This window comes from Acartia tonsa, chromosome 5 (assembly GCF_053477335.1).
Source record: "Acartia tonsa isolate MP-2025a chromosome 5, ASM5347733v1, whole genome shotgun sequence".
Taxonomy (NCBI): Eukaryota; Metazoa; Arthropoda; class Copepoda; order Calanoida; family Acartiidae; genus Acartia; species Acartia tonsa.
The window spans coordinates 30,561,038-30,588,969 of record NC_137264.1 but is presented as its reverse complement, the minus strand read 5'-3'; the positions used below and the strand labels follow the sequence as shown (position 1 = coordinate 30,588,969).

The 27,932-nt window shown below is 32.2% G+C and overlaps 3 protein-coding genes across 4 annotated transcripts; all 3 read left to right on the top strand.

Moving 5' to 3' along the window:
- The first annotated feature begins 332 nt into the window (after positions 1-332).
- Positions 333-10,683, top strand: IFT43 (intraflagellar transport 43). Of its 2 annotated transcripts, none has more exons than XM_080161272.1 (10): positions 333-482; positions 867-917; positions 1,633-1,683; positions 2,794-2,884; positions 3,933-3,962; positions 4,256-4,303; positions 5,222-5,283; positions 8,473-8,512; positions 8,952-8,991; positions 9,421-10,683. In XM_080161272.1, exons 1-10 carry the CDS (start codon positions 343-345, stop codon positions 9,531-9,533), a joined length of 666 nt encoding a protein of 221 aa, XP_080017398.1. In that variant the 5' UTR covers positions 333-342; the 3' UTR covers positions 9,534-10,683. The 2 variants fall into 2 exon arrangements, with proteins under 2 accessions (XP_080017398.1, XP_080017397.1); XM_080161271.1 differs by having other exon boundaries at positions 1,630-1,683.
- A 2,746-nt stretch (positions 10,684-13,429) lies between these two features.
- On the top strand, positions 13,430-24,457 carry LOC145319258 (uncharacterized). The gene is made up of 5 exons (XM_080161270.1): positions 13,430-14,384; positions 21,699-21,794; positions 22,088-22,150; positions 22,552-22,630; positions 23,113-24,457. Exons 1-5 carry the CDS (start codon positions 13,499-13,501, stop codon positions 24,311-24,313), a joined length of 2,325 nt encoding a protein of 774 aa, XP_080017396.1. The 5' UTR covers positions 13,430-13,498; the 3' UTR covers positions 24,314-24,457.
- A 1,073-nt stretch (positions 24,458-25,530) lies between these two features.
- Positions 25,531-27,504, top strand: LOC145320095 (uncharacterized). Its single transcript, XM_080162536.1, has 2 exons — positions 25,531-26,692; positions 27,299-27,504. The coding sequence occupies exons 1-2, from the start codon at positions 25,531-25,533 to the stop codon at positions 27,502-27,504; spliced, it is 1,368 nt and encodes a 455-aa protein (XP_080018662.1).
- The last annotated feature ends 428 nt before the right edge of the window (positions 27,505-27,932 follow it).

Sequence of the window (27,932 nt, the reverse complement as noted above, 5' to 3'; positions counted from 1 at the left end):
TAGGCATTACCAAATTATTACCAAATTAATAAAAAAGTAAGGGGTGTTAAATAGTGCTCAACAAGCGCTTTGTGTGAAAGCCCTAAGTTTAGTTTAGAATAAAGTTGTTTATATTGCACATGAAAATGACGTCATACAACACAAATGACAAATGATAGGCAAATACGCAGACTAAATTACCAATGACAGACCAGTATACATTTTGATTGACCAATGTTAGGTCAGTATGACTAATTTTAAAAAGGCACTATAAAAGCTTAATTTATAACTATCCGTTACGTTCGCGTGCTTACACACATTCTAAATGTTAAAAACCTTCATTTATATTTTTCCAAAGTTAAAATGTTGGATGACGAAGATATCAACTTGTCCTTGTCGCCTGTCAGAAAATCAGCGCCTCGCCAGGGAAGGCGGGCTCTCTTGGGCGGAGGGGGCAGTCAGGATATCACCACGCCGCCAATGGGCTCACCATTGAAGGGCAGGTAAAAATGAAAATAAGGACTACGACGTTCAATCGTAGCAAAATGGTTTGAAATTTTAAAGGGATAAGACAGTGAACGATCTATTGTAATTTAAAGTCCAGTCAATTGGAAATTATTTTGGATAACTGATTCATAGGACATCAAAGTAGTATGTTGTACGCGAATCATCTCTATAAACAAGTCTTAAAAATGTGAGTATGCCCTGGAACATTATACTTTATTAAAGCAGTTTTCCAACAAATTTACTTACAATTTTGTTTCGACTTTTATACATTTATATTCTAATTATTAAGTTCTGACACTCTGCAAGTGTTAATGTTCCTTTGTCCTACTGTTTTAGAGCTTCGCTTTTATGGATGCTTTCATCCTTGTATTATTTTTTAGATTGGATTCAGCTGATATCAACTTAGATTCTGATACTAGTGTTCCTTTGAGGTAAATCATACAAAAAATTCTACAAATTAGTCCTTAATTAATGTATCACTTTAGAAAGTTTAATTAACATGTGCTTATTATAAAACGTATGCAACATGCAGATAGACTAATATGTATATAATCAACGTTTTCAGTCATGTAATATTTGTTTATTACATTTTATTTATTGATTTTATTGACTTTTTCTTCTCCCATAAGCTTAGTTAATCTTTTTTTAAAGAAAACAAACTGTACATGACTTAAAATTAATAAAATATTCTTTAAAATAATACTTTAGAAAGAAATCAATATAAATTTATCAAAATTAAATGAATTATGCAGTATTTTAGTCCTCAACAAAACTTCGAGCGCCAGTCTACAAAAGACTATTTTTGAGGCTTTGTAAATTCCAGGGAAGGAGGGGACATTGTACTGTAAGTTAATGTGGTATCCAAAAAGTTTCATAATCACGTTATCTTATTCGTTTGCTTACAAACTTTGGATACTTTCATTGCATTTTGATTGCTTGGTTCCTAAATCTTTAATCAATAATTTGAATCGACAGAAGGGTTAATATTGCTTATCCTAATTGGAGATTTATTTCAATTTATTCTTCATAGTCTTACCTCTTAAATCCCTGGTAAGTATAAAAATATAATCAAATAATTGCACTTATAAAGTAATACTATATTGTTTTTTGTTTTATATATATTTTTTTATTTAAATATTTTAGTAGAAAATCAGCCCCGCCGAGAAGGGCAGGAGGTTGGGCGGATGAAAATTCAAGGTTTGTCACATTATTTTTTATATTATTTATACATTGATATATTTACAATCAATTTAAAAATGTGTTTTCCGATTTTATTAGACAATAGAAGGAATATGAAAAAACAACAATAAGAGTTTTCAAATATTTGGTTCTTTTAGAGTTTTGGAAATGTGTATTGTATTTGTTTATCTTTTACTTTATATAGAAAAGATCCTTCCTTACCTCTCCTTTTTTAAACCTCTGAACAAAAATTTTAATTATTTACATATTTCTTTCACTTAATCACTTATATCCAACTTTCATTTATAATTTTTTTGAGCAATTTTACTAATTTAATAATTAATGGGATGATAGAACATTTGTTAGATTAAGGACTATTATGTACTTTTTTTCTGATTAATTTCTAGCTACTAAGCTATGTTGATGTAAATAAAAGTCTCGTACTATAATATGTATTTCCGTATGTATATGTCTTTTCTTTATGAAATACATATCTTAAATATTTGGTTCTTAGTTAAGATATAATACATCTTATTTATTTAACTTTAAAATACGTAGTAGTTTTCTGAGATGATAATTGACATTTGCAATAAATTTGATCTATTTTTCAACAGAGAAACAGGACTTCATAAGTTCATATTGATTTTTTCTGATTACTATTGGTTATTAAGCAATTTAAATTTTAAATTTAAAAATTTATAAGACTTCTGATTTAAGTTTATTGCATTAAATAAGGAAAACAAAAACATTTTAAATCGTGTAATGCTCTATAGCTTTGTTTCAAAACTTGCTCAAAAAAAATTTACAAATTTTATTTTTTCATTAACATAATCTATAATACAAAGTAGAACGATGTTTGTCTGTCTCTCTGTTTGTTTATTTGGTTGTACCTGGATTTTACCAACCCCGATTGATCGGGTCTCCTTTACAGGATATCTTCTCATAGGTCACGGAAAGGTTTATTTTGGGAGGGGATACCACCCTCTAAAGATAAATCGCCCCTAGAAAAAAATCAACTCCCCCCCCCCCAAAAAAAAATCACCAAACTTTATCTTAGATTCGTACATTTAACCAGATTTTATATAGATTAATTATTTGTGATTTATTTTGTGTAAAAAAATGTTTTAGAACACCTACAAGACCCGAGACAGCATATCCATCTAAATCCTCGAAAGGTGATTCCAGTGACGAAGATGTTCCTGTCATACCTGATCTAGAGGTAAGCTACTAAAATCGACAAGTGGAGCATGATCTTTACAAGTGTTTAAAACAAGGACTATTTGATTGATAAACAAAGATTGTGTATGAATAGAGAAGTACAAAGATACATATATCTGTAGTTTCCCCCTCCCCCCTCCCCCCAACAAAATAACTTTAAACCATCACAGGACCAGCATATCCCTCTCAGTATATTCCCTGAAAATTTGTTTTGGGGGGTTGGTGGTGTTGAAACCCCCACCCCCAAAGAAAAAAGCCTAAATCCACCGTAGGATCAGTAGGCATATTTCTTGAAGAATAGAGCCTAATCAGTTCCGCGGTTACCGAGATATTAAGCTTCCGACGGACAGACATCCAGCTACTTTGTATTATGGATTAGAATAAAAACTAAAATAATCTTATGGTGCACTGGTAAAAGAGAAATGACGTATTTACATAAAAGTATAATGGTGTAGTATATTGTCATCTAACTAAATATTGTGTTTTGTCATTAACCACCATTAATTTATTTAGGTATTATTAATAGTACATATATACAAGGACAATCATATAAGAGTATATAAAGCTAATTTAAAAACTATAATACGTAAAAGAAATAGCTGCGTATTTGGAAAAAAAGGATATAGAAATATCATAAAAATTTTAGAACTAGTAGTAATGTGCCGAAGTTAGATATATAGGTGTGTATCACCACCCTCTCCTGGAAAACTTTTCGATACACCACTCTAGGTAGGGGTCTAACAACCCACACGTTTCTAATCTGACTTAATTAGTAATCATATTGAAACCTGAATATCTGTATTGCATCCTAAGGCCCCCACAGCACTTACGATAACATAGCACCTCTTTCGGCAAAACCCTGTTCACGCCACAACGACAGATGGGTGAAATTCTAAGCAAATGATTACGTAGTGTGCGTAGATACTGCATAGATAATTGAAACATTAATATATTTACGGACATGTGTAGCTGCGCTAATAACAAACAACTTTATTAAAGGTTGCGTGATTATTTTATATAACTATACACTATCTTTCTGTTTATTTCAGGAAGTTGAACAAGAAAACATGGCTCAAAGAGTAAGTGTATATTTATAGCGAAGCTATTCCCTAAGCGCCTATGTCTTTCCGTCCGTCTGTCCTTCTTCCTCGCTCTTTTGTAATCTTCACTTTAATTATTGAAGATATTTTTGGTACTATTTTTGTTCTTTTTGAGTAGAATTATTATAAACCAGTAAAACATTTCTAGTGATATTTAAGGAAACAAACATAATTTACTTTTTTCTGATTGTCTCTGAATATTTGTAAATTAAGTTTTTTTTACTTTTACTGCAGTGTACGTACATATAACGAAATTATTATATTATCTTTAGGTTGCCGAAGCCCCGAGTGTAGCAGTCAACAGGGTTGCCACTTACAAGGTATTTTATTCATTAGTACAGCTGTCCAGCAACTACGGAAGGTTTGGAAAAAAAAGCTTCTTGTTTTCAATTAAAACTTTGCAAAAATATCTTGGCTTCATACTTGAGATATAAAAAAAACTACGCAGAATACTGCATTCATTGACTGACAGAACTTTGGGGAATAGTATAAGGGGCGATTCGTCGTATTTTTAAAATGGCTTTTTATTGTTTTTTTTTAGGTTAGGTTAGGTTATATTGGGTCAGGTGATTGCCCCACAGGGTTATGTAATTGGCCCCGCAGGGCTAGAGCCCCCCACAGAGAAAAGCTACTGTGAAAAATACGAAGAATCGCCCCATAAGGTGCGATGATACGAAAAGGTCTATACCCGAACTTTGTTATATAGGATATGCGCTACTGAAACTGTTAAGGGTTGGCTTTGGCTGAAGGTTGTTGCAGCTGAGTGGCTTAGGGTAGGGTTAGCTGCGGCTTAGGGTGGGACTGAGGGTTATTACAGCGGATTCTTCCTACTAGCCGCTTAATTTAATCCAATCCGCAATGCAATTAAGCTTTGTCGAATGAATTGAAACTTATGCTCTTTGGGTGGCTTTATATCACGGGCGGCTTATCAAGGTATCTGTAAGCTGGGCTTCATGGGTGGCTGTAGTTGCCAAGCCCTAAAAGATATTCTATATTTTAAAAGTTATTTCTCGCATCGTATTATAAACGGCTTTCCGCGGATATAGAATGTACAATTATAAGATTAAAACAAGTTATTTTAGCCGAAGGCACCGGCTAAAAAAAATCTGGTTTTAATCTTATGATTGTACATTTTTATATTCGTAGAAAGCTGGATATAATACGATGCTAGACATAGTTTGGTTCCTATCCACCGGATTCGAATAAATACGAGAACATTTTTTAATCTTTTGTTTTAGGAATTGGACAGTGATTTGTTCAAGCACGCAGCCTTCGCTACTTTGGACGATATTGACCTCAGGAAAATCATCAAATTACAAAAAATTGAATAATGACATTTCTAGGACGATTAGACACACTAGTTTAAGGATCTGTAAAGTTACCCTTTATATTAAAGCTTCAATATTTAAAAGCATTCCAATTAAAAAATTTGTCTGATTTGTCATTCTTCGCTTTGTAATTTTTTTTCTGCCCTGCTTTAGAATATTTTTATTATCAATAACATGATGGAAAATAGTTTATGTCTAACAAACATACAGATGTAAAAATAAATAAAAAAAATTATAATAATAGTAGTAATATTACGTTGTTTTCAATGTCAAGTTTTTGGTAGCGCAGCTTCTTTATAATAAGTGTAGGTCTGAATGTCTGTTCGTACATATTTTTAAAGAGATCCTGGGCTTGAATAACTAATTTTTTTGTGTTCATTGATGACTTTAATCTTTATTAAACGTACTAGCCAATGAACTGAACATTAGAGTAAAACACTAGAGGGGGAAGGGTTTAAATATCTGTATGTCCCATTCCCAAGGACCCTGTACACAATTTCAATTGGGTCTTTGAAAATCAACGAATAACGTCGGGAATATTAACCAGCCAAGTCGATACAAAAGAGCAGAAAGCAATTTGCTAGCAGACGAAAAAGCTCCTGAACAGGGGGATCCAGGTAGTTGTCTGGCTATACATTTATACTATAAATTTATTTACTGAACCTCCTTTTTCTTCATAAATTGAAAACTTATTACTGCGCTTCTTGTGGACATAATTGTCCTTGTGTATGTTAATAGCATATCAGACTTTTTAGTGCACGATGAATATAAATATATTTTCTATCCTTTTCATAGAGAAAATATTTTTATTCTTTATAAACACTTGTTGAAGTAGTAATGGGGTTCAGACATATAAACTTGATTTAAATTACATCAAAACTTAGCTCCTAATTTAATATTATAACAGCATAATAAATTGAATATAATTTGATAATTAAGATTTACCCCTCAAAGTGCCTTATTAAGCAAAATTACCCCCCAATCCCTCAGTTGTGTATATGTCTGCTTATTACTTTTGGTCCAGTTAGGTTATTTTTGGTTCCTTGGGTCCCCCCCTTTTTTCAATAATTAAAATAATTAGGGACATGTGGTTATAAGTGCTCGAAAAGTACAGCTAATTAAGATTAAAATGGAAAAAGAATTCATACAACATTTGCTTCTGCTATTCATAACTTTATATTTAATTATCAATACAGTAAATTAGTGAATTTGAAGCCAACGAATGAAAAACCATCCTTATACTAAAGTAACAGGATGTTTGTTTGTCTGTGTGTGTATCTGAACCGAAGGATCTCGCTAACCCCTGAACCGATCGGGTTCTCCTTAACAGGGTAGCTTCTCATAGGTCCCGGGAAGGTTTATAACTATTTTTTAGGGGGGTGGGACACCCCCAACCCCCCCAAAAAATGAAAAATCCCCCCCCCCCCAAAAAAAAAAAAATTTAAATTTTTAAAATTAAAATAAAAATGAGGGGGGAGGCAACCCTCCTTAAAAAAAAAAAAATTCGCCCCCCCAAAATTTTTTTTACTTTTTCTTTTAAAATTTACAATAAGAAATTGGGTTATTAGATTTGACTCTCTCCTCCTCAAGTACCCCCTAGAGGCCTCTAGGGGCATAGCCGCTAGTGATTAAAAACGTATATGGGGTACCAGTATAATTTACAATCCATTGTCCCCTCCATGCATCCCTGAGAAAAAGGGACAATTTGTACATCTGTTAAATAAAACTTTTGTTGTCCCATCGCTTCCACAAAACTTTTATGTTGGCTTAGTTTATTTAAATTCACGAAGTTGAAGGCGCCCTGTTTTCATAGAGGTATAGAGGGGGTAGTAAAACCATCCCAATTCTAAAATCTCAAGAAAAAAATCCTATGTGAAGCTTATCTAAAATAGAGGATCCAATCGGTTCAGATCTTAAGCTTCTGCCAACAAAAACCTTACTACTTTAAATAATAGGATGTTATTTTTGCGTAAATAATATAACACCACGCTATTCAAGGATCTTAAGGGATAAGACAATGGATGATATCTTGATGCACCCTCCTACTGTGATGATAAACAAAACTACCCCTTCTATAGATTATAATTAATGGCTGAAAGGTTTAAATTCTGAATGATTTTACAATCATAATAAGATTTAACATAAGAACCCTAAAGTTTTCATGTATAAATCTTTGGGTACAGCCCAGTGTCTCAATCCTCTCTAAATCTTTTATAAGGAGAGGCACTTATTGTAAATATGTATTAAACTTGCATAAACATTAGAGTTACAAAGAATATCTTTGTTTTTTTGTAACAAATTTTGAATTTTTGGTAGCTAACTTATAATGCTTTAAATTAAATGATGCGATCTACTGATAATACCTGTCTACTTTACTAGTATTTTTTATACGAGTGGCTATGCTTCAAGAGGGGAGGGGGGGGGGGGAGAAACCCTCAACTTTCATTTTTTGTTTGTTTAAAAAGAAAAGGCATAAAAAGAATTTTTTCCAGGGGCGATTTTTCTTAGAAATATTAAGGCATCCTCCCACAGAATAGTTATAAATTTTTCCAGACATATACAGAGTTTTACTGTAAAGAAGAACCATTCGGTTAGCAAGATCGTAAGCTGTATACAAAAAGAAAAACATCCTGTTACTTTTATGAGAGTATCACCTTTTGTCTAATATCAAATTTATCTTGTATCTTGTATGGTGTTATTCAGGAAGATTTATTTTCGTCAACATAAATCTAAATTCATCAGAGAGGGAGGGGACAATGGGATGTTTATTGCACTAGTCCTTAAAAATATAATAAACTTAGCTTATTCGTTGGATTAAACAACTTTAGGGACTTAAGTGAATTTTGATTGATCGAGGCATTATTAAGTTGAGTTTTGAATCGTTTCAACCACTAATTTTTATTAACAGAAGGGGTATTTTGTGTATTATAATGGGGATGTACAAAACACCAGTTTATCAATCATCGTCAAGAATAAACCATGGAGGGTAAATGTTTAATCAATAAAACTGTTAATATCAAGATGAAAATATCTTATTACCCCCTCCCCCCCCCCAAAAAAAAAAAACGTTAAAAAACCCCCTGTAAATTTTTGGAGCTTCGGCCCCAATGGTTTAATGTACTTGGTTTAATTATTGATTTTGATGATTTTTCTGCCAATAGATTATTAACCAGATGTATGGCACCTGAATCAGCTGTTAAGGTAAATAAATTTACAATTATATGTAGTGCTGCTACTCACCAATTGCTATATGTTTGTATGTCTGTCAGTCTGCCTTGTTTTATGCTGATTTTTTATTGGCAAACATATCTAAAACTTTAAGATAAGTATATACTTTGATTTTTTTGCTCGTTTTAAATACCAAGTAAGTATATTTTTATTGTTTTAACCGTAATTAAGAAATTATGCCAAAACTAAATCACTTATAGAAAAAATCTAAATATCTTTGAAATCAGCTAGTTTAAATTGGACATACGGACCATCTAGTAAAGATTATAGAGTTGCTACGCATTTTCATATGTACTTTACTATTTAAGGAATCACAATGCAAAATTTTAAATCAATAGGACGATCAGTTCTTTACGGACTTTTTTTTCTGGTAAATTTGAAACGTTTAATAAAATATAAATTTGTTTTGTAGGAAATGGACGAACCTTGGAATTGGGATGTTCTATTTACAGGTAAACTTAAATTTTAGTTGTGAATAAAATAAATAAACGCACCAGTTCTCGTCCAATTACTGCAGCTGTAGATGTACATTATAAATAAAGGATGTATTTAATTGTATGTTGGCCGTTTTCTCTGCTAAACATTTTGTAAAGCAACATAGCACGCTAACACCTCTGGTTTTCAAATATTCTAACACCTAACAGTTAAATAACCTTTTGATTTCTTGACATTTAATGTGAATCCCAACTGTTCTATTGGTACACATTTTAAATTACACGCACTCTTATTCGTTGACTTATATACATTAAGTAATTATTCAATTAAATAGCAATGTCAGAACTCTAAAAAAATAATCTTAATCTGCAAATAAGTAATTAAATTAATGATCTAGGGATAAAAATCGCTTTATCTGCAATTATCTTATCCCTGTCTGTTTGTAGATGTATCGTCAGCGCTGATGACTGAATGGTTCCCCGAGTCCGAACAGGACACTGAGAAAAAGACAAATGTCAAGGAGAGGCCCTACACTGCCTTCAACCGTTTCCCTGTTTAAATTTAAATTTACGGCGGTTTCCCCTAGAGTGCATAGTCGGGTACAACCCCCAGGCCTTTAGTTTAAGTAAATTGAAAGTAAGGCCTAACTTTTCTTTTGTTCTTGGGTAATGGATAGCCACATAGGTTTCGGGCACTGCAGTTATGATCCACAAGGATAGGGTCAGAGCAGGGATAGGAAAAGGAAAAAACTACCCCACGCATTTAATGTCAACTAAATTAAATAATAAGGGAAGTGGGGTTCAAAGCTCGACTAGGTACTTTGAGGGAAAGGATCAAATTTACACTATTTATATTTGTTGTAAAACTTAGCTTTAATATGTAATGTTGGCTAAAGCTTTTCAACATGTATGTATGTTGGTAAGTTTGTCTGTCTGCTGGTCGTATTTCAGTACAGTAATTGTGTAGCAGTGACTGCATGTTAAAGAATGTTATTTCAAATCCAAGCAAAAGTTAAATTTAAAAAATAAAAATTTACTTAAGTTAAGGATATTTTATATTGTAGTAACGTTTTAAAACTTGGTAATAGAGATGCTACCTTGTAACGTATCTTAAAATCAACATATAGAATTAAAAAGCGAACTTTGAACAATATCGTACATGTGTGGTAATACGACACCCATACGGACAGGCCGAATACAGAGTTGCTTCGCTGTGACTTATGATAACAAACCCCCCGCACTAATCCTATTATATCACTATCCATCTCATGACCGCTGTTAACCCCGCACCCGGCGGTCAAACTAAGCCTGCCTAAATGTGGGGAGGGGACTTGAACATGCAACTATCACGAGTCCATCATGCACTTATATAATCGGGAGGCGCTGCCTCCCCTTTTACCACCGCTGCCCCCACAGCCTGTCTACCGTCGGGCGCTAAGCCCTAGCGCCCCACACCCCCTTCAAACCTAACTATTGTCATATTTTTGTTGTATATATATAGTAAACATAACTTGTAATTATTATTCAGTTTAAATATATAATTCTGTATGATTGAATCCTGCTTGTTTGTTTGGTAGAATACTTAAAGGCTAGGGCCCGTTGAATCCGAACTCGTTACCCCGTGGGCCGAGTACGCTCGGCTTACCAGACATGTTCAATACTAAAATATTTCAAATTTATTTGAAATATGTAAATAAATCTTAAAAGTATTTATAATATGTATTATTCTACGTCAAACAAAAATTATCAACGTCATAAAGAAAACATGTTTTGTGTATCTAGTTTAGAATATAATGTTTACAGTTTATCTTTCTTGTTAAAAAACCTACATCTATCCATTATGAAATAAATTTGGAAAATTTAAATATAAGATTCATGATAAAAAAAAAGCGCGAAACTACTCTTTAATTTATTTTGTTACCAGGTCTGTAAATAGCTTAATTATAATTAACAGCTTGGTAATAATGGAAGAAGAATATACGTGGATATTATGACAGCAGAGAAATTGTCGTCAATTTAGGTTGCAATTTCTCCTCGCACTTAATGGTCGGGCCGTTCCTCCAGTAGGAGGGGAAGGGATGTTGTAAAGGGGGGATATGGGGATCGTTATATTAGCCTGCTACAGATTTCACTTTATTAAAGACCATGAAAATCTGGTGTGAGATCCCAAGTAATAAAAAATTAATTTTGGTAATTCTATATCGCTTGCTAGTTTTCCTTTTATGACTGAAGAATAGTATATGAAGGAAAGGCTCGGTATCCGCAGCCGAAAACACTCGCCAAATTTTTAATTACTTTTGATAAATCTTTTAAAAAGTATGCATATACTCTGCAGTCTATTTTTTTTATAAACACTCGTTTTCATTAACAAAAAAAATATTTTTCAGCCACATCAACCCGCCTGCAATGTTAACTAGCCGACACATTTTTAAATCATCAGCTGAAAGCAACCTTGGGCGGCTGTCCTCTCCTGCAAAATGCACAATGACTTTGTTTTGCACTCTTCGCCTTTTGTAATTGCTAAATCAAGAGATTTAAACCAATCTAATCTTGCAGTGTTCACTAAATAAAACTTTAAAAGTTTAAAATAGCATTGCAAGATTTCCCAAAGATTGAATATAAATTTCTCCCCTCCAACTCTCATCCAAAAAAAATAAAGATTGTTTAGCAATGATACCTCCCACATCCCTCATTTTTGAAATAATTGAAAATTATGGGTATGTTAGTGTTTTTTCCGTGCTTCATCCGATTTGAGATATTTTTTTCATGGACCTCCGCAATATCTAGACTTAGATTGGGCAAAAGGTCCCGTGAGATTATCTTAAACCGTTTGGGCGTGGCGGTGGAAAAACCGCGAAAAAATGGCCTTAAAAAAGCCAATGGTGCCATTTCAGAGAAAAAATCCATCAAAAAAACACGTTTTCGTTTTAGCCCACAAAGAATAACTTTTTCGTATAAGAGATAATGACACGGGACCTTCGCAGGGTGAAAATTCAGCATCCCAGGCCTCCTAAAGTTTTGGTTTGTTGACCCTGGGGTGACAGGTTCAGTGCCCCCCAACCCCAACCGTGCGGAACCTCAAACTTTAGTGCTCTACCCAGAACTAAATATATATATATCATAACTTAATTTGACCTAAAGTAATAACCAAAAAAAAAAAAAAACTAATTTATTTTTTTTTAATAAAGAGGGAGTGGGGTTTCAATGACGAACAAGGCACTGTGTGTAAAATATTTTTAAACCTATCTTATTATTTAAAGAAACAGCATTAAACCTGCTGTATTAAAGTGAAAACGAAGCTTACTTCTTGAAAAGTACAGACTTTGAGTATTACACGTAGAGACGGAGACGTAATTGTTTCAAAACATAAAATTTGTTGTTTTCACGGATCCTCTGCTAGACTTGATCATCATTGAGGTTTAACATATACTCTGGAAATCCCTTAGGAAATACCTTTGCAAATTGGAAGACTTTTTGTGACACTTTCATTTAACTGATTGTTAAAAGCAAAGCTTATCAATAGTTAGCATCGGTCCGTCCGTCCGTCCATGACGGACAGTCAGCTCTTTTCGTTGATTTAATCAGGTTAGAATTGTCCTATCGATTTAAAAGTTTGCATGATGATTCCTGTAACAATTAGGTATTATATAGGAATATTATATATCATTAATCGTTACCAGATGTTATAATTATCATATTCATCTGATTTTTGGAATACTCATTCTCATTACCACAAGGTACAATGCATTATAAGCGATCGAACATCTCTTTAATCAAGTCCTAAAAATGTAAGTATGTCATTAAACAGTATCCAGTTTTGAAGCGAACTTACTTACAATTTTGTTTAGACTTTCTGCTTTAAATTCTTACACTCTAGAAGTATTAATGTTCGTTTGTCCTACAATTTGAGAGTTTTACTTTTATGGATGTTGTCATCCTAGCAATATTAAAAGAAAATGGTATTTTGTTTATTTGGTTATTAGCGTGTCCTTTAAGATCTCGTAAACAGGTGAAACGATGTTAGGTTGCGAGTATGTTTTGGTACAAAAGCAGGTCTTAGTGAATGCACTGTTTCTTGGCGCTTGGAGGCGAAAAAAAATTAAAGTATTGGTTGGTTGTCTGTTTTAAATGTTGTTATTACTTGAAATTTAGGCTTTTTAAAGCTTGCCTTTTTAAAATGATTAAATTAAGTGAGTCAAAAAAATTACTCCTATAACTAAGCTAAAAGTACCCATTTAGTTTCTAGATTCTGATTCTATGTTTCATAGATAAATTTTTGTATTAAATAATTTGATTTTTTATTTTGTTACATAATATTAATTTTCAATAAATTAAATATGCTATTTAAGGAAAAAAAATATACTACTGATTTTATTTTCAAGAAGCAATTACATGATCTAATTTGTCTATGATGCATATCGGGTTTGCTGTACACTTACACTACGTTAGTTTTAATTTTACCACGAACGTATAAGGTTCTATAGATTTTGCTTTAAAAATTAAAAGTGCGAGATATCATAACACGATGCCACCTAAAAAACGGCAGAGTGTAATTAAAGACGACAGTTTTGATTGTAGTGTAGATTTCTCAGTGAACGATTGTAAGAGAATATCTGTAAAAAACTGGAGCGGAGTTGCCGATGCCTTGCACGAGAGTTTTAATGGCGACCCAGTTGTGATATGTGGGTTAAAGCTGTCGGCTGATAATCACAATATTACGGATTCCGCAACAATTTTGGATGGTAGCATTTTTAGAAATGAGGCGAAAACTTTTAGCACGGCCAAATTGTGGCCATTTGGCGACGGTTTAACGCTGAAAATCGGGAAAATAGAATGTTCAAAATTCGTATTTAAGTATGGTTTAACTTCTGAACTATTAGACCACAGCCTCATTGACTACACCTTAGTTAGACAGAATGGCAGCACCGTAAGCCTCGAGGATCTAAATACAATGGGTTTCACAGGATTCTGTTGTCGAGTTTTTATTCAACCTGTCTCGGTCAGCAAAGCTAAGTTAACAGTTCTGTTGTTTCCCCTACCTGCTGAGCAGCTAACTAGCGATCACCCACTGGCCAAAGATCCTGGGTTTCCAGGGATTGCGATACACAGGCAAGAAATAGACCTGGGTTTAAAGGCTGCGGCGATTTTTGATAAACGAATGGGCAGCCCGATAGTGCCCGCTATCCTGCCAGGGAGCCCGCTCAAAACCGGTCAATCCTTACCAAAGGGTGCAGATATCCTCGCGAAAATGTCGGCAGTGCTGAGATGTGTGACAGTGCCAGAATGTAAATCCAATTACAACGGTCTAGCCGAACGCTGGGAGGCAATAACCACTGGCGGCAAGGCTAGCTTGAAACTGAAACAACCTGACATATTGTGGCCGGAAGCCTCAGCCGTTGACGCACAGTCAGGTAAAAATAAAGTCCTTATTGGTTCTAGTAAACTCATGATTTAAGAGAAAATTCTGCTTGTATTACTATTTAATATAAACGCAATTCGATAATATTTAGCACACATTGTACTTAAACTTTCTCAAGATTTTAATATTAAATTTATATAAACTAGAAACTATCCTAATATTGTTTTGATATTGTATTGTTTATACACACTTATATTTTGGGTGCGGAGCACATTTAATATTATATAAAGTTTATCTCTATAATATTATCTAATTGAGATTTAAATGTTTTATTCGCTTTTATTACAGTAGTTGATAGAATAGATGTTACCCTAAATTGAGGGTAAAACAAATATATATTGAGTAAAGGAAACAATTTTAAACAAGGTCAAATGCATCCTTAAGTCGCGAAGATTCTACGGTGACGGACTGATGGGGAAAGTTACAAATCAGACATAATCTAATTAGAGAAATTTTTACCTCACAAAATTCTGTAAATGGTTTGGTTGTGTTATCTAAAATTATGTTGACCCCAAAGAGGTAGGGGGGAAGGGGGGAGACGTGAAAGTGACAAAAGATACATACAGCTGTGCCTTTATTTTAAACAAGGGTCGGGAATTCGCACGGGGTCTTTATTATATAAATAAGTTTGTTATATAAAATTTTATCGTATGGGAGTAGCGGCGGGGGGGGGGGGGAGGGGGAGGAAGCTAGTAAGAAATAAAATATACATATAGTTATACACTTATTTTACTATAGGTCGGGAAATCTCATTTCTCTGAGCATTTTTATAGTAGGGGTTAGACGGAGAGGAGAACAACATATTATTTCAAAAAGAATTGGTTTCTCTTTCTAAAGCCATGAGTGATTTGCAGGACGCAAATACTGATTTGAAAGAGGAGATTAAGAAGCTGAATGATGATCTTGAGTCCAGGCCTAAAAAGGCAGATTTAGATGCTTTAAAAAGCGAGCTATCTGCATTTAAAGCAGAAATTAATGATAAGCATATACTTCCTTTAAAGGAAGGACTTGAGACTGTCAGAGAAGGAGTGGATGCTAGAGAGCAGGCATCAAGGAATTACTGTGTGCGTATAAATGGTCTATTTGTTCCAGAGGCGCAAGCCAAAAATATCTCTGAATATGACCATGCTAAGCTTTGTATGGCTGCTGTGCATGAAGTGCTTGAGCCTGTGTTGATCAAAAAGAAAGATTCCATTGGGTTCAGCGTTGATCAACCATCAGATTACATTGAGACAGCACATATATTGCCCATCCCAAAGAGTGGTAACTATATGTGCCCACCTATTTTTGTGCGTTTCAAAAACCGCAACCTTCGAAATCTTATTCTTGCCAACAAAAATTTTGCCAAGGTTCGGAAAAATGATAGTGAAAAAGGCACAAAGAGCTATCGTATTGCTGCGGATTTAACCAAACGCCGCTATGCTGTCATGCAAAAATTGATCCAATCTGAGAAATTTGAAAAAGTTTGGCATCTAGATGGTAAAATTGTCAAATTTATTACTAAAAAGAGTGAGAAAGTATTTAAAGTAAAAATGTTTGAAATCACACCCAATCAAATAATTGAGAAATATTGTTAAGATATAAATATATTACAAAGTGAATTTTATGTTAAATATCCTATCATATGTAATACTTTGATTTTTGACTAAGTTTTATCTTCTTACATTATATTTTATAATATTTAAATTATAGAGTAGCTACGCAACTAAAAATTGCTTCATGTAAATATAATTTTATACCCTTGTTATGAGATATGTTTATGTTAACTAATAATACCCAATTTCCGTTTGTTTCATTCATTATATATAACCTATTTTCCCCTTCATTATACCTTCTTAATATGAGTCACACACTGTGTTGTAATTTTAATTTTCGATAGAGTGGGTAGCATCTGTCAGATTTTAAATAACATTGAATATGATTTCTTATCTAGATATAAAGATTCTACATTAAATGGTAATAATTATGAAAATCCGTATTATGAAATTGATCTGTCATGTTCATATTTTAATAACAAACAATTTATTGAAAAATGTAAGCAATTTCAAACATTAAAATTTCTTTCTTGGAACATTCAGAGTCTTAATAGTAAATTTATTCAGCTTAAAGAATATATAGATCATTTAAAAGAAAATAAAGTTACAATAGATGTAATATCTTTGCAAGAAGTCTGGACTATTTATGACCAAGATATATTTAAAATAGAAGATTATATCTTTATCTATAAGTGTAGAAAGAATAAAGGGGGCGGCGGGATAGCCTATTATATTCATAAAAATCTAAAATTCAAAATATTAAATGAATTGTCAACATTTGAAGAAGGCTTATTTGAGTCACTCACAATTCAACTTGAATATAACAAAGAAAAATTTATTTTGAGTAATGTCTACCGGCCTAATACTTCTATAATGGGATTTACTGAATCTCAACAAATGGATTTTTTTATTGATAATTTTTCTAACCTACAAAGTAAATTAATGTCTTTTAAATGTGCCTCTTACATTTTCACAGATTCTAATTTTGACATTTTAAAATATCATTGTCATGAAAAAACAAATGATTTCCTTGAAAATTGCATTGCAAATGGTTTTTTATCTTTGATAACGAGACCAACAAGAATTTCTAGGACATCAGCAACATGTATTGACCAAATTTTTACTAACGCAAAAGATAATAGTTTTCATTCAGGAATTTTATTAAATGATATATCTGATCATTTCCCAATTTTCACAATAACACCTTATTCATATAAAGCAAGTAAAGAATCTTGTATTTTTACAAGAAATATTAATGAAGAAAAAATTACTGGGTTTATCAATCTATTAAGAAATGTTAATTGGGAAAATGTAACTAACAGTTTAGAACCTCAACATTGCTTTAATAAATTTTATGAGCTTTTTAATGAATTTTATGAACTTTCTTTTCCTTTACAAAAGATTAGAATTAATAAGAACATACATAAAATTGAAAAATTTATGACTGATGGTTTAATGAGATGTAGAGATAAAAAATTTGAATTGTCAACGTTAAGTATTAATGAACCAACTGCTGATAATATTAGGATGTATAATAGATATAGAAATGTCTATAATCGTGCAATAAAAACAGCTAAAAAATTGTATTATTGTAATGAGCTAAAAAAATGTAAATCTGACTTGAGGAAAACTTGGGATATTATTAGAGATGCAATCCGAAAAACAAAAGATAAAGCAACATGTATCAATGAACTGAAGTTTAATGATGCTATATATTTAGATAATGCAGAAATTTCTGAGAAATTGAATGAACACTTCACTTCTGTAGCAAGCAAGATATCATCTAAAATAAATCCTTCTAACATTGATCCGTGTAGCTATATACCTAATTATAATTCCAGTTTTAAAATGCATACAATAAACCCAAATATAGTCACAGATATTGTTAAAAAAATGGGAAATAAACAAAGCATGGACATTTTTGGCCTGTCAAATTCTTTTTTAAAGAAAATAATTTCTGTCATTGCCCTTCCTCTCTCTCATGTCATTAACCAAACTATTTTAACTGGAAAAATACCTTCTGAATTAAAAATTGCAAAAGTTATACCTATTTTTAAGTTAAAAGGGAATAATTCTAATGAAAAAGCTGATCCATCAAATTATAGGCTAATAAGTTTATTAGCTATTTTCTCAAAAGTTTTAGAAAAAGTCATTTATCAACAACTGTCGTGCTATTTGATTAGAAATAATATCATTTTTGAACATCAGTATGGATTTCAATCAAAAAAGTCTACAATACACCCTGTGATACACCTCTTAAATTATATAGCTGAAGCAAAAAACGATAATAAAACTGTAATTGGAGTCTTCTGTGATCTTGCAAAATGTTTTGATACAATTCCACACTCTATTTTAATTAAAAAGTTGTCAAAAATTGGCATTAATGGCGTTGAACTTGAATGGTTTAAAAATTATTTAAGTAATAGACAGCAATTTGTACATGTAAACAATACTGACTCAAGAAAGCTGAACATAGATAGAGGTGTCCCACAGGGCTCTATTTTAGGACCAATTCTATTTTTAATCTACATAAATGATCTTAAAAACTGTACTGATTTATTTACCCTATTATTTGCTGATGACAGTAATTTTTTAATTTCTGGTAAAAACTTTACAGAGATTAAACTGAAATTAAACAATGAACTTAAAAAGATATCCGATTGGTTTAGGAGTAATCAAATGAGCTTAAATCCTGATAAAACTAAAATCATGATATTTAATAAAAATGAAAATACTATTGATTGGAATGCTCTTAATATTAAGCTAAACTTTAACAATGAAAATGAGTTTGATCCTGAGAAAATAAAAATTTTAAATTATGTCAATTCAAGTAGCAATATTCCTGCAATTAAATTCCTAGGTGTATTTATAGATCCTTCTTTAAATTTTAAATATCATGTAGAACATTTACGTAAAAAGATTTCTAGTTCCTTATTTCTTATAAATAGAGCTAAACATATACTGAATTTAGATAGCAAAAAAATGCTTTTTCACTCACTTATAAATAGTCATTTACTTTACTGTTTACCTGCCTGGAGTTGTGGTCTTAAATCTACTATGGAACCATTAATTAAAATGCAAAAAAAGGCAATAAGAATTGTTTTTAGTAAGAAACACATCTCACACACAATGCCTTTATTTAAAAAAATGAATGTCCTTCCTTTACATGAATCAGCTAATTATTTGAAATTATTATTTATGTATGATTTTATAAACAGTAAGCTACCAAGTTCCTTTCAAGGTACATGGCTTCGCCGTAATCAATTACATATCAGAAATCTTAGAAACTCTAATATGTTTGATGTTAAAAAACCGAAGTTTAAATCTATTGAAAGATTTCCTAAGTATCATTTTCAAGAATTATGGAATAACCATTGTAATAATGATTTATTAACCCACAATCAATCAAGAAAAAAATTTATAAAAAATCTAAAAGAATCTTTGTTATCAAGCTTAACTTTAGTGTGTAACAACCCATTATGTCAAGAATGTAGATAAAATTGTATTTCTTTTCAATATTGTTTGAAATCTGATAAATCAATCAAAATCTATTTGTTGAAATGTTTTTTTAAAATTTCTATTATTGCAATAATGGTGTGAGACTTGTATGCCCTAATCAATCCTTCCTAATATCATTCTTTCCTCTCCAATATGATTTTATTTATTGCTTATTATCTTTTTTCTATTTATTTGTCTTATCTATATGGCCTGTATGAAAACAATGTGTGAATACACATTACTGCATACTTCCTAGTTTTTAGGAAACTGCCATTTGGGAAGAAATTTTTTTTATAAATTAACCATATCAATAAAATTTGACTGTATATATAAATGTATATAATATTCATTTAATTCATTTATTATTTTGTTGTTTTTTTTTCTATGTATGTACACCCAAGAATAATAAATCTAATCTAATCTAATCTAATCTAGAGTTTCCTTTGCTGCTATGAATTGTGAGAAAACAATGAACTGATTGTTTTTCTTTTACTTGTTCTGAAACTGTAACGAAATTGGTTACATTTGTTTTAAAACTTACAGATGAATAATATAACTTTTTAAATAGTAGAGGTCTATTTTTGCTGTTATGGTTTTTTAAGGAAACAATAAACTGATTGTTCTCTTTTTATTAATTGTATAGAAACTGTAACAGAGTTGGTTACATTTATTTTAAAACTTGATTTGTTTGTTTTCATTAGTTTGTGACAAGTGTTGACTTGAACACCTTAATTATTTATTGATTAACCATGAAAATACTAAATAGTGGATTTAAAAGATTTAAAGATTAAAGGTTTTTTAAAAAAGTTGATAACTGTAATGTGCATTTATAAGAATATGCACTAACATTATTATTTGATTTATTGCTGGGTTTAAATTAAAATGTTTAATTTCACATTATAATCCAAATTTAAGAATAAATCTCATTATTTTATTACAGATAAGTTCAGCACAAAAGGGAAGAATTTACCTAAGAAATGCATCAAAGAGAAAAAATACGGACCAAAAGGATTGTACAATCTTAATTCGTTAGAGCATTTGAATATACCTGCAAAGTTAAAATGCATACTAATAGATCATGCAAACCATTCACTAGCCGTTAGAACTTGGAATACATACAAATCAAGTCTTAAAATGTTGTCAAAATGCTCAGATGAGCTAATGTTTTCTTATGATTTCCCTCTGAAAGAGGAAACAATTTTAACTTTTATTGCTTGGTGCCTAGAAAAAAGAAACACCGCTAGTACAATAAAGTCATATTTGTCAGGGCTAAGGCAAGCTCATATTGCATTATGCCTTAAGGGTCTAAACCTTAATACTGACTTAGTGCATCAAGTGCTAACTGGGAGTGCAAATATTGCTTTAAGTTCAAAGTCTAATAAAAAAAGAGTCCCATGCACGTTAAATATTCTGAAACTACTTAAAGCCGAAATCAAAGCCTCTAGTCTATCTAACAGCATGCAAATATTGGTTTGGTCAGTTTGTTGTATAGCTTTCTTTGGAGCTTTTCGCATGGCTGAACTGTTAAGCAAACGAACATCATGTTACAACCCAGATTTTACTTTGCTAAAAAAGGACGTTAAACTTTTGGACACTATTGGGTCAGATAGAAAATGTTTGCAGTTTAAAATAAAGAATTCCAAAACAAATAAAACTGGTAAACCAGAAATTGTTGATGTTTATGCAACAAATACATCAGTGTGTCCAATTAAAGCTTACATAAAACTTCAAGTCATCACTAAAAACTCCCCGCCTGATGCTCCAATGTTTTGTGGGAAAGATGGGAAGCCTTTAGTTTTAAGTCAGCTGAATAAACTTCTAAATAAACTTGTCGGAAAACAAATTCAAGGCGGAAAGTTGACAGGACACAGCTTTAGAGCTGGGTTAATCTCAATGTTTGCGAAATTAGGGCATAACTCTCAAGAGCTTAAACAGATTGGGCGTTGGTCATCCAGGGCCTATGAGTGTTATATTAAATTAGGCAGAACAAATAGACAGCAAATAGCCATAGCTTGCAGCAAAATTGATGCTAAACTGTAATTTTTATGTATTTTATATATATTTCAATTTGTCTAAATTGTTATCCTTATTTCAACAAGTTACTGTAATTGTAACATATTTATAAAAGACGCCCACCAACTATTATTGTAATTGTAACAAAATGCCTATGTGGATTGTGTGCTTTTTATTATCTTATTGAATCCTAACAATAATTTTGTACATATTGTTTTATGAATTGACAAATGAAATTTGATAAATACAATTTATTTCAGACGCTAATTCTGAATCCCACGACGATGTACAGCTGTCAGAAGATGAGAGCATCAACACTTTGAGGAGAAATGCGTGTTTAGACATGGATATTGAAGGTAAAATGCGTTAGTTGTAAAAGGGGGGGGGGGGAGCGTAAAGCAAAATGTCGTATTTTAGATTTATCTGTGCTACAGTATGGACAGCACGAATTGAATAATAGGGCACAAATGTGATTTGAAGTAATTGTAAAGTATTATTATAGATTTCTGCTCTGATAAAATATTAAATTATTGGTCAATTTTTAGAGTACTATATAATTATTCATTTGAATTTGATGATTTTAATTATGGTGGTGCTTGGTGAAGTTTGTTAAGATTTATTTCTTATGTTAAAATATGTTTATTTGTAGATAATGCGGATAGCTCTGCCAATAAAAGTGAAAATGAATGCCACAGTGCTGTTTCTTCAAATGGTAATTATTTTAATTAGCTTAAGTTCGTTTGAATTACCCTAGTAAATTTACATTTGACATAGTTTATTTTGCAAACTATTTATTTCGTTAATTCCAGAAACTAGTATGACTATTAACTAGTAATTTATTTTTGAACAAACAAATAAGTGTTTTGAATAAAAGGAATAAAATACATAAGTCTAATATTTGAGAGTATTAGTTGGCATAAAGTTAATTCTTAACTTAATTCTTAATAAATATTTACTTCATATTTAGTAATTAAAATACTTACTAAGTTGTACATATGTTTAAGTTTGGTTTTGTTGTTTTCCTAATTAATGGCTCGAACTGGTCATTGTTTATAGAATTTACGGAAGTCATAATATATTTTAATTATAAAATAATTAAAATTTATAATTTAGAGGAAGACTTCATACCGGTGAAAACTAAGAAACGTCCAAAAGCTCCGGCGATGATTCATAAGCCGACCAAGAAACAAAGGTAGGCAGATTTTGGTTTAGCTATTTTTGTTTTAGACAAAGTTGTATATTGTTAACAACTTAAAGTAGAAAGGCAATTTTTTGTTTGAAATCTTGATAATATTTGCTATTACAGGCTTGTGCAATAGTACATGCAAGAGCTAGGGAGTAAATGTACATTTATAAAATACTATACTTGCCGTATTGTGTTTAGTTCGGGTGGATAAATAATATATCTGAGTCTTTATAATAAACAATTCCTGGACCTAAATACAATTTGGCTCATAACTTGTTTACTACTTATTAAGTATGAGTGTAAAATACTATTTGTCGATATTTCTTTGTTTGGTTTGTTATTTGCATACCCTTTAAAGTTTAATTTTGAGCTACTGGTTTTGTTAAGAAATCATTATAACTGTTATTAAGGGAGTATTGTTTTGAGGCTGAATATTGGTAATTATGTAAAATGAATTACTTCTAATAATGATATTGTTTTTGTTTTAGGCTTTCTGGTCGTCCTAAACGTAATACAGTTGAAGTATCAAGTAGCTCAGATGAGTGTTCTAGTTCTGATGACCAAGACCCAGCTTCAAACTGGAACCTGCTTAAAGAAATTTGGCCAGTGGCCGACCGCCCATTAGCTTTACAAGATAAACATACCGTGAATAACAAGGATATGGACACCTTGACTGCTTTATTCAAAATGAAAGCAGAAAAAGATAAGTTAGACGGTGCTTCGGGTCTGTTCGCTAACTTAGCGAAGGATGGTGATCATCCAGTTGTATCTTTTGCTAAGAAAACGGATAATGGACGGGACAATTTACACCCAGCAAGATTTTGCCTTTATCCTATGATTGAGCCAAGTAAATGGTATGATAAAGTTCCGATTAAGAGTAAACCTATAATTAGACAGTTGAATCTTGAATTTTCTGGTTCACAGAACTCTGTAAGTGAGAAGACTATTGAATATTTACATGATAGAACAAAGAGTTTAAGTCTAAAACACTTTTATAGTGGGAATTTTAGTGTCAGTGGCAAAGTACAGAAAGAAATAACTGTGGTAGAAGAAGGTGGTTATGCTAAAAAACTTGATTATGATTGGGAAACGCCGTTCAGCCTCCAGAGCTTGCAAGAAGCTTTGTTGAATTATGTGGTTGTTAACCACCAGTTGTATCCGTATGATACCACGGGATTCAGCATGATGAGGATTCTGATAAAATATAGGTGGATGGCTCATGCTGAAAATGCCACAGTTAAGAGAAATATAATACAAACATTTTTTGAAACTGTATCGAGACAAAATGCGTCAAGAGCTAACAACAGCAAAGCACCCTTAAGTTACCAACAACAGTTAGAACTTTTTAGGGAAGTTCTTTTGAAGAATGGAATAAGCCCAGAGGTACCTCTTCCAGTAATACCTAAAAATGTGAATGCGGGTGGATCTAATACTTACTCAGCACCCTCTAGTGGCTCAAGTGCAAGGGGTAGTAAGAGTACTGGCAAATCAACTAAGAAAGTTGCATTGTACAACAACTATTTTGTGTGTTATTCTTATAACAATACAGAAGGAAGGATTTGTCAGAACACGATGACTGGTGTAGGTTGTACCGATGGCAAGAAAACTTTTGCTCATGTCTGTAACGTGTGGTTATCTGATAAAAAAGATTATTGCTTCAAAAAGCACCCAAGGAAAGATCATGTCTGAAATAGTCTTTGGGACTTATAAAATTTGATGAGTGCCTGAAACTCTCATTTAATTATCTAGTTCATGGAGAACATATTTGTTATAATATTAAATGTGTTTAATTTGTTCTGTTTTTTTTCTTAAATAAACGGTTTTATTATAGTTTATGGTAAATTTTTTTAGTTAGGGCGGAGCTACTCTATAAATCGTTAAAGTCTAGTTAGCTTAAATATTTTGGAATATCTAAATTTAATATTAAATAAATTTTTTTATTGTAGTTTGTTGTACATCTTTTGGACAAAGCTGCTCTATAAACCATTAAAATTTAGTTAGTCGAAATATATTTGGAATTCTTAAATGTAATTGCTATTACTGGCTAGCTTATATTTTACTTAAGTTTGGCGAATTTCTGATTTATTTAGCATATCTAGCTTAATTAGGATAATTAGAATGTTAGTGTTAGTGGGTTTCAGCTGTTGTTGGGGTTGTATCAAATTGTATAATAGACAACCTTGTTTTGTCCTCCAAATATTATTTTGGATTTATTTAACTTGATGGTTATACTTCATTCCTTAAACTTAGTTTTTAGTATAGTTTTCACAATTTTAAGTTATCCTTTTTCAAATCCGGAACCGCTTGATTGTAGAGGCGCAGACCATGAAGTGAGAAACATTCGACTATTTATTAAACTAGTCAATAAAGTTATGAAAAAGGTTTCTTATTTGTTGACAACTGTGTGAACTTTCGGTGAATTTAGTTTGGTTGGTTCATTAAGTTAAGTGTACAATTAATTTTATTCTACAGATTTTTATGTGTGATATGGTGTAAAATCATAGGGCATATATATCAATTTATTCGCCATTGTCTTATCCCTATAGGTCTCACTAATTTTAATACAAATATATTCAGAATGTTAGGTTGCTAGGGTAGCAAAGCTTTGCTGGTCTACTAAATCTTAACTAATATTAATAGTTAATGATAAATATTTAAGGCTTAGTTTATGTCTTGGCTTATTAATGCGGATTTTACTTTTCAATATGCATGTTATTGGTAAAGGCTATTTATAATAATTATAAATTTAGAGCTAGGTCAACATTGTTTATATTCGTATGTACGTTGAAAATATTTGACACGAATGTGAATTTCCAATTGTGTTCGCGGCTAAATTTTCGGAATGATTGGGTTTTTTTTACTATATATTTTCTTTGATATTGAGTGGTAGATTAGAAATTATGAAAATGTCTTTTGTTTCAGGGTTTTCTGCTTACACTTTGCTAGTAAGAGATTCATGGGAAGCTTTATTTTTGGAACAATTATCTAAAGATACACCAGAACTCCCTGAAGCAAAGAAGTTTAAGGCTAAACATGATTTGCCATTATTGCAAGATTATTCTAAGCCAGCACCCGATTGGTTCTGGGAGAAGTTTCCAAGCAATTTGAAAGATGGGAAAAGTTCATTAATTAATGCTGATGTCCTTTATGATTTAGCTATAGAGTGTGGTTATAAAGACCATGAAAATTTGGAGAAGATTTGCGGTTGGTTGAAGAATGGTGCTGTTATTGGTTGTAAAAGTCCTTTTAGGGACCCGGTGTTGGCCAGTAATGCTAAAAGTGCTATTACAGAAGGACAAAAAGTTACTGACAGTATTTGTGATTGGATTAAAAAAGGATTTGTGTATGGTCCAGTAGATCAACAACTTGTTCCAAATAATGCTAAGTTTTCTGGTCTCATGACTAGACCTAAGCCTAATGGTGCTGTCAGGATTATTCTAAACTTTAGTGCTCCATCTGGTAGCTCTGTTAATGATGGCATTGATAATGATGAATATCCAGCGTTTATGTCTTCTACTACAGATTGGCTGAGAGTTTTAAATAAAGTCGGCTTAAGATGTTATATCAGCAAAACAGATTTTTCTGATGCTTATAAGCATATTTCTGTAGCTAAGGATGATACAGATCTACAGTGGTTTCGATGGTTAGGGAAAGCATTCAAAGAACTATGTCTAATTTTTGGAGCTGTTAGCAGTGCTGGTATATTTGATGCTGTAGCCAAGATCATCCTTTTTATTGTCATTAAAAAGGCTAACTTCTTTCCTGACCAATGTATTCAGCATCTAGATGACATTTGTGCTGCTGCTTCTGAAAATTCAAATCTGCTTCATAAGTTTGATGACAAATTTTTTGAGATTGCTGCCTTGCTTGGTGTGAAGTTAGCTCCCAGAGATGATCCAACTAAGTCTTTTGGACCATGTACCAAGGGAGTTGTACTTGGAGTAGAATATGATACAGTGGCCTGGACATGGGGTCTTCCAGCTGAGAAATTGGTCAGGTTGCAGAAATGTCTTTTAGATGCTTTTGATTCTGAGTTTGTATTGCAGAGAGACATGTGGTCAATAGCAGGTAAAATAATTAATGTGAAGCCCTTGATACCTGGTGGAAAGTTTCATGTAGACCATATCATTAGAGCAATGGGACACTCAACAGTTGGCACTGACAAAGTTTACATAACACCATGCTTGAGGAAACAGTTATGTTTTTGGTATCATATTTTGCCAGTCTGCTCTGGTAGAGTAGCAATTCCAGATCCTGATAGATGTCTTCCTCCTTGGACATTTAATGTTTATACTGATGCGGCTGGTGGTTCATCTCAAAACAACTGGCATGGGGTTGGTGCTGTAACTAGTTTTTGGTGGTCTTATATTCCTTGGTCTAAAGCTATAAACCTGGGAAGAGATGCTGGCAATGGCAGACGTCTGAATAGGGTAATGTCAGCTTTGGAACTTGTAGGACCATTGTAGGTTGTGGCAGCTGGCTATAGATGGTGCAGAAACAGTTGTGTTAGAGTGTGGGTTGACAACAGTGCTTCTGTGTGTATCTTTAATAAAGGATATAGTTCATCATGTAGGTTGTCTTCTACCATTGTCAAAGCAATATCTACAGTGGCTGCTGGTATAAATTGTAGAATAGAGATTCAGAAGATAACTAGATGTTCAAATGAGTATGCAGTGATGGCAGATTTCTTATCCAAGGGCCAATTTCTTAAATTTTATCAATTGGCTAAAGCTCAAAAGGCAAATATTCCAGTAGACATGGCTATAGTTCCTAAAGCTGTTAAAGTTTGGCTGTCTAACCCATGCGAGGATGACTTACTTGGTCACAAGATATTGCTGGAGTTGGCTGACCACACTGATGTTCTCAGCTACAACTGCTAGGAAAGTAGGGATAATTTGGACTCGGCTTCGCCATTTTGGGGTTGTTTTCATGTTTCAATCATTTTAAACCTATGAATTTTAATGTCTTAAAAAATAAATTAAAGTTTATAAGACAATTCATTATTCTGAAATTAAAGATTTCAGGTCTGGTTTGTCAGAATTTTAAATCTGTTAAAATTTTGCCAAATATTTATTTTTAAATTTATTTTTGCAACCCTTGTTCTATAGTCTTTATTCTATGTTGGGTAGAGACATAGACTTCCTTTTATCCTACTAGATTATTTAGGTTGGAGACCTGAGAAGTTTTATGATAAAGTTTTTATATTTGTCATTGATTGTAAAAAAATATAATTTTAAAAAAAAATATTTTGTTTCTTTCTTTTAGTTTTAGTAGGTAGGTAATTAATTTTGATTCATTGAAATTTAGG

Coding starts and splice junctions, on each gene's coding strand:
- IFT43 (XM_080161271.1), top strand. CDS start 343: ATGTTGGATGACGAAGATATCAACTTGTCCTTGTCGCCTGTCAGAAAA. Junction 483..866: donor GGCTCACCATTGAAGGGCAG/GTAAAAATGAAA, acceptor ATTATTTTTTAG/ATTGGATTCAGCTGATATCA. Junction 2,885..3,932: donor CTGTCATACCTGATCTAGAG/GTAAGCTACTAA, acceptor TGTTTATTTCAG/GAAGTTGAACAAGAAAACAT.
- LOC145319258 (XM_080161270.1), top strand. CDS start 13,499: ATGCCACCTAAAAAACGGCAGAGTGTAATTAAAGACGACAGTTTTGAT. Junction 22,151..22,551: donor CAGTGCTGTTTCTTCAAATG/GTAATTATTTTA, acceptor TTTATAATTTAG/AGGAAGACTTCATACCGGTG. Junction 22,631..23,112: donor AAGCCGACCAAGAAACAAAG/GTAGGCAGATTT, acceptor TTTTTGTTTTAG/GCTTTCTGGTCGTCCTAAAC.
- LOC145320095 (XM_080162536.1), top strand. CDS start 25,531: ATGTCTTTTGTTTCAGGGTTTTCTGCTTACACTTTGCTAGTAAGAGAT. Junction 26,693..27,298: donor AGACATGTGGTCAATAGCAG/GTAAAATAATTA, acceptor ATGAGTATGCAG/TGATGGCAGATTTCTTATCC.